Below are 6,410 nucleotides of genomic sequence, written 5' to 3'. Positions count from 1 at the left end.
AGGTTTGTTGCTATTTGTAAAGGTAATGGATGTGGATGGGGATTCATGTTTCCCTTTATGGTGATGGAATAACTTTTAAGATCAAACGGTTAAGTGGACCGCACACATATGCTAAAAACATGAAAGGTTGTGAAGCAAGTGCAAGATGGGTTGCTAAACAATTTGAGTAAGATTTCAGAGTCGACTATGACATGTCGGTAGACATGCTTTATGTTTCATTGAAAGAGAAGCATGGCCTTGATGTTAATACTCAAAAGTTAACGAGAGCCATAAAAATTGTAAAACAATTAGTTGTTGGAGATCATGAAAAACGTTATGCCAAAATACCGCAATATATAGCTATCCTAAAAGAGACTAATGCAGGTACTGTTATAAAGTTGAAGTGCATTAATTTAGATCTATCAACCCCTAGATGCAACTCAATCCTTGAAAACTTTTACATTAGCTTTGACGCTCAGAGTTATGGCTTTTATTAATGGGTGCATGCCCTTTATTGGTATTGATGCTTATTTTCTGAAGGGTCTATTTAAGAGTCAATTACTTGTTGTTGTTTCCCTTGATGCAAATTCAGGCATTTATCCCCTAGCCGTCATGATTGCTAATAAGGAGGATGGGCAGACATGTGAGTATTTTTTTGATTGTTTGTATACTTCCATAGGAGATATTGGAGGCACCACATTTATGAGTGATAGGCAAAAATGGCTCAAAAATGCTGTAAAAAAGGTATTACCAATGGCCAACCATAGGTTTTGTGCTAGACACTTTTATAACAACTTTAAGACTAAGTATCCTGGTTCAAAATTAAGAAAACTCTTTTGGGCAGCAACAACGGCTTATAATGAGCATGACTTTTGACAAATTATGAATGAGATGATAGAAATAAGTGAACCTGCTTATAACTTGTTGTTATATGATTGCAAAGAATCACTTGGGAGTTGGGCAAGGCATAAATTTGATGAACATGTAAAAAGTGATCATGTTACAAATAACATGACTGAGTCTTTCAACACATTTATGGTGAAAGTTAGAGAGAAACCAGTTTTTTCTATGTTGGAATGGATTAGAAGGAAAACTATGACTAGATTTCAACAAAGGCATGAAAAAGCTCTTGCTTTGGATACTCTCATTCCACCAAAAGTCAGAGAAAGAATAACTAAAAATCAGAAGGAGGGACGGAAGTTGATTTGTTTCGTGGCTAATGAACACTTGTTTGAAGTGCACGACTTGAAAAATTATGTGGTGAATTTAAATGAGATGCTTGTCAATGTAGAGAATGGCAAATAAGTGGAATGTCGTGCAGACATGCGCTATGCTGCATGACTCATATCAGAGAAGATCCTGTCAAATTTGTTCATCCTCTACTCACTAAAGAATTCTATGTGAAGACTTACTCTAAGAAGATCAATCCAGTACCTGATGAGAGCAAATGGCCAGTTGTAGATCACCCTATCGTGCACCCTAATGAGGAAACAGAGAAGAAGAGAGGTAGAAAACCAATTAAAAGGAGAAGAGAATTAGATGAACAACCAGCAAAGAAGAGATCAATTCATTGTACCTGCAAATATTGCCATCAAATTGGGCATAATAGTAGATCATGTGGTCAGAAAACATCAAGTCCAAATGTTGGCGAACTTCATTACTAAGTTTATTGTTTTTTTTATTTTTGACTTTAGGTTCTTAAACATTGTATTTATTTATTCGAGCAAGCTTTAGTGCTCCATTATTCTAGTGCGATTTGTAGGGAAGTTGATATTTATTTTTAATGCAGGTTTTGTAAACTGTATCTACTGGTGCACTCTACTGCTTTTGGTGTAATTCTGGCATTGTTAGTCCTTTTTGGTGCTTTTATGTTATTGTTGGCTGTTTTTTCGTTGTTGCATTCCAGTAGCTATTAAACTGATAAGGATTTTTTGCTAAATAGAACGGACATTGCACATAGGCTTTGTCTTGGTTTAACTCATAGTGTTTTAATATTATAATTTTGTTTGCATTTGTGCCCAGAAGCGTTTAAGTTACTTAACATAGGAGATGTGTGGGGTAAATTGATGTATAAGATTAATTAAGGTATTTATTAATTGAGAATATAACTGAAATTACATCTTAACCCTTTTAATGATCGGTCAACTATTCCAAAGTTGCCGATCAATCGCCGGAGGTTGAGGTAGGAGGATGAAAACCATAATTGTTCAATACTTGAGAATGTGTTTGATTTTTAAGGCATGGTTGAAGAACTAAAATGATTTTCACCCCTAATTAATACACGCTACACCCAAAGAGTAAGTACCAAAATTACAACTATACATTTTCCAAAAACTAAGAGTAGAAACACTGGATTAAGAACATTAAAATTAACAAATATAGCTTTGATGGGGGTATACTATGTTTTAGTGCTTCCCAAATTAAAGTGGCAAATCTTTGAGGAATCATAAGTATTCCCTTTTCGTTAGTGTTTGGTTTGGCAATGGTTGTATGCCAACGCGACAACGGGCACATGATTATTAATATGATAAACGAAATATTAATTTACACGTGGAATGAATAATTGTTTTTGTCAGAAAATCAAAACATTTATGACATGCATTTTTATTCCATTCTTCTCACTTAACTATTGTTACATATTATGTTTAATAATCTTACTGTATATGAATGATCAAATTGGTGGTTTTGAGTTCTAAAATCTATTTCCCCTATTTGAGACCTCTCATATGTTTATTTAGTAATATATGCATTACGGGTATGGGTGGCATGGATTCCGAGTCTTATGGAACACTTGAACTTGAAGCATTAAGTTAAGATAATTGACCAAAGTCAATATTTTGAATAAACGAGCTTAGATTCATGATTTGAAGATTTTATTAGGTTTGTATGAGAATTCTGGATTGATTATATGTTCGGAGTAGGATCCGAGAGGTTAGGGAGCAAATTACATTGCATAACGTTGCAATGGCGCTGATGATAATTTAGCAACCGTTACACGACCCATAGAGTTAAGAAACTAAGTTTTCCTGACTTTATGTGTTGCTCTAGAATCTACAAGTCTCTTTCCAAGTCAAGAAATGCTAAAGTTAATGTTTCTAACTAAGACGAATGGAGGGTTTTCTACAAAAAAATAACTCGAAAGTACTTTATTTTAGTGACTTGACTTCAGGAGTGGATTTCGAAAGTAAAGACTTTGTTTACTTCCTACAAATTTCTAACGTAAAAACTAGTAGAAATAAAGGAATCTTGAAGAGAAAAAGAAACCGTGTGGGAGAGATGAAAAAGACCTCTTTATTACTGGTAGCATAGCTGGCCAAGAGAATGAAAATATTGGTGGAAGATCTTTGTTTCGATCTGCCTTGGGTGGGATGATGAAAAAAGTCTAGTTCATCCTCTTCAATGAAACACATCTTATTGAAATATACAGGCCAGCTTGATCCAAGATCAGACATCCTGATAGAATATGAGTCATCTCCTAGCTTAATTTTCCTTTTGTTTCAGATGCTTAGTGATCAAAAATTAAGAGCAGTTATGTAAAGAAAATGTCATATTGATGACCAAGAAAATTGTGGAGAGCATCCAATGCAATACGGTCTTTCATTCACTTTTTTCGCCCCCCCCACCCCCCACCTCACCCTCTCCCCAAGCACCCCATGCTCAGAGGGAGTATTAGTAGTCACTCTTTTGAGGCTTAGTATTTTAAAAAAAAATGAAAATTACGCAGATATTTGCCAATAGAAGGCAATAATTTAAAACAAAAGACGAGATCTCAATAAACATGTCATATAAATATCAAAGTGAAACCAGAGTTACATTTTCAATTGAAGAGAAAAACATAGCAGTTCTACTTCTCCTTATTACTCATATCACTATATATATCAATAAATGTTACCATGCATTAATTAATTGAAATTGAGTTGATATTTTGCCCTCTGATCAGGAGAAAAGAGTCCAAAGTGTTTCTCTGTAATTTCTCCTTTCTTATCATTTTCATCAAACATGGCAAATAAATAAGTTTCTATAGTCTTTCCAGGTTTCTTTGGGGTTCCTGCCCCTCTTTTCACATGATCAATCAAATTTCTGTAATAAGTTTGAGCATTTTCAATAGTTGCTGCAGAGTTTCCTTCAGAAGGCCAGCCACTTTCAGATACAATAATCTCCACATTTGGTCCTCCAGCTTTCTCTACAGCAAAATACATAGAATCCAAAAGGGCATCAAAAAGATTTTGATATCCTGCAGGATTTGCTTCTTGTTGTGTGAACAATGCATAAGAAAGTGGGACATCAGCAGTGTTGTAAATGTGACCAAAATAAGGATAGACATTGGCTAAGAGTGGAAGGTTATTTCGTGCTAGAAATTGGATTATGGGATTAATGAAACTATTGAATTCTCCTCGAAAAATACTATCTTTAGGTGGGTAGGTGTTTGCTAAGAGCCCTGAATATGTTGCAGTTGAAACCTTGATTTGATCTTGCAACCCTGCTGCTGCTAATGCATTGTACACATTTTGCATGGCAGGACCAACAAATGGTGCATATTGACCATTATTTGTAGGAGATACTTCATTTCCAACAGCTATATATTTAAATTTAACATCTGGAAAATGATTTATTATGTTATCTTGGACCCATCCATTGGCTCTTGAAGGATCCGTAAGGGATTCAAGATCTTGATTTGGGACATCGAGAATGATCTCAATGTTACTTCCCTTGAGAGCATTGAAGACATTTGTTTCTGGATAGTATATTCTCATTCTTTTGATGCCATTAGCATTGTATAGGTTTATAACATCTTGGTCTGATGGTAAATTGTTGGCAATTTTTCCATAGCATACTCCAATAGATTGTGCCCCTGCATGATAAGAAAAAAAGTACATTAGAATAAACAATAACGACGACGATGCGCCGGTCCCAAATAAGTTGGTGTCGACTAAATGAATATTCTCACTAAATATGATTCTCTATATAAATTCTTCTCAAACCATCATTATTGTGTTAGGTCACCTAGAAATAACTATAGGTAACTATTCATAATAAGTGACTTACAAAATAAGATAGGTTACGTGATACAACATAAAAATATTATAACAAATTCAATATAATTTTACAAGTGGGGTTTGGGAAAGGTTGAGTGTACGCAGACCTTACCCTTACCTTATGAGAATAGAGATGTTATTTTCGATAGATTCTCGCCTCAAGAAAAAATAAAAAAGAAGCAATAGTAATAACAACAGGCGGTAAATAACTGCTCGATAATACATCAACCAAATTGAAAGAAACAATAATGGTAATAAAAATAAGAATAGAATCCCTAGGTAGTAAATGAAAACTAAGCATAAGAAAATACAAGAGTAAATCAATACTACCGTAAAAGTTATTTACGCTATTAGTGTATATAAGGTGATCCGCATTGTACAAGGTGCATATACATGTGTGTGAGAGAGAGATAGAGAGAGAGACCTATCATTTGGATACTGCACATTAACAACCCAACAAGTACAAGGGCAGCTGCAAGAAAGCCAGTTTTAATGCATAAAGCCATAGCTAAAATGGAAATGAGAGAGTAAGAAACACTTGAGCTGAAGTTGTGTGTTTAAGGAACCATTAGGCTGCTTCTTATATAGACAAGCAGAAGAAGACCGACAAAGACTTAAAAAGCCAAAGTCAATTGCCCTGTGAAGCAGTTAGAGGAATAGTGTAATTTTGTTAAGTAGAGTTAATAACCAAGTCATACCCAGTGAAGCACGTCATGGAATATAGAGTGTGTATTTATGTCACAAGTGGAAAAAAAATGTAGAAAGTTCAAATCTAGTACTGTGATGGAGACATTGAATTTTACGAGAAATAAATGGTCGAATATTTGGAGAAGGGGCGAAGTTGCCCGTATAGTATACGACTTGCGAGATGGAGCAGCTTCGTCCTCTGCAGACTTTAATTTAATAATATTATTTTTCCAGCTTGTAATTCTGAACTATAGCTTGTAATTCTGAACTATAATCAAAAGTTGATCAGGGTAATTTGTACCCTTTAAAAAAAATAAAAATAAAATTATATATATATATATATATATATATATATATATATATATATATATATAGCTTGTAATTCTGAACTATAATCAAAAGTTGATCAGGGTAATTTGTACCCTTTAAAAAAAATAAAAATAAAATTATATATATATATATATATATATATATATATATATATATATATATATATATATATATGTGTGTGTGTGTGTGTGTGTGTGTGTATATTTTGTGTGGGGGGTGATTATCTATGTTATCACAACTAGGGACAACACAATTATTTACGCCTATGTTGATACTCCCATGCTCTCAGATATTTCTAGCTTTTTGAATTGAATTTATCTCAAAATATTTGAGGTTTTAGAAAATAAGTAATCATCTAATTTTACTTCTTCGTTTTCA

General features: G+C 33.9%; 1 protein-coding gene across 1 annotated transcript; it reads right to left on the bottom strand.

The window, feature by feature from the left end:
• Positions 1-3,748: 3,748 nt before the first annotated feature.
• On the bottom strand, positions 3,749-5,590 carry LOC107763289 (glucan endo-1,3-beta-glucosidase, acidic-like). The gene is made up of 2 exons (XM_016581766.2): positions 5,440-5,590; positions 3,749-4,831 (listed from the first exon to the last, which is right to left on the bottom strand). The coding sequence occupies exons 1-2, from the start codon at positions 5,519-5,521 to the stop codon at positions 3,882-3,884; spliced, it is 1,032 nt and encodes a 343-aa protein (XP_016437252.2). The 5' UTR covers positions 5,522-5,590; the 3' UTR covers positions 3,749-3,881.
• Positions 5,591-6,410: the final 820 nt, after the last annotated feature.

This window comes from Nicotiana tabacum, chromosome 19, assembly GCF_000715075.1.
Source record: "Nicotiana tabacum cultivar K326 chromosome 19, ASM71507v2, whole genome shotgun sequence".
Lineage (NCBI taxonomy): Eukaryota > Viridiplantae > Streptophyta > Magnoliopsida > Solanales > Solanaceae > Nicotiana > Nicotiana tabacum.
This window is presented reverse-complemented; position numbering and strand designations above follow the sequence as displayed.

What these genes read in the sequence shown, in the direction of transcription:
- LOC107763289 (XM_016581766.2), bottom strand. Translation starts at nt 5,521, where the DNA reads ATGGCTTTATGCATTAAAACTGGCTTTCTTGCAGCTGCCCTTGTACTT. An exon ending in GTGCAGTATCCAAATGATAG is followed by an intron (nt 4,832 to 5,439) that starts GTCTCTCTCTCT and finishes CTTATCATGCAG; the next exon opens with GGGCACAATCTATTGGAGTA.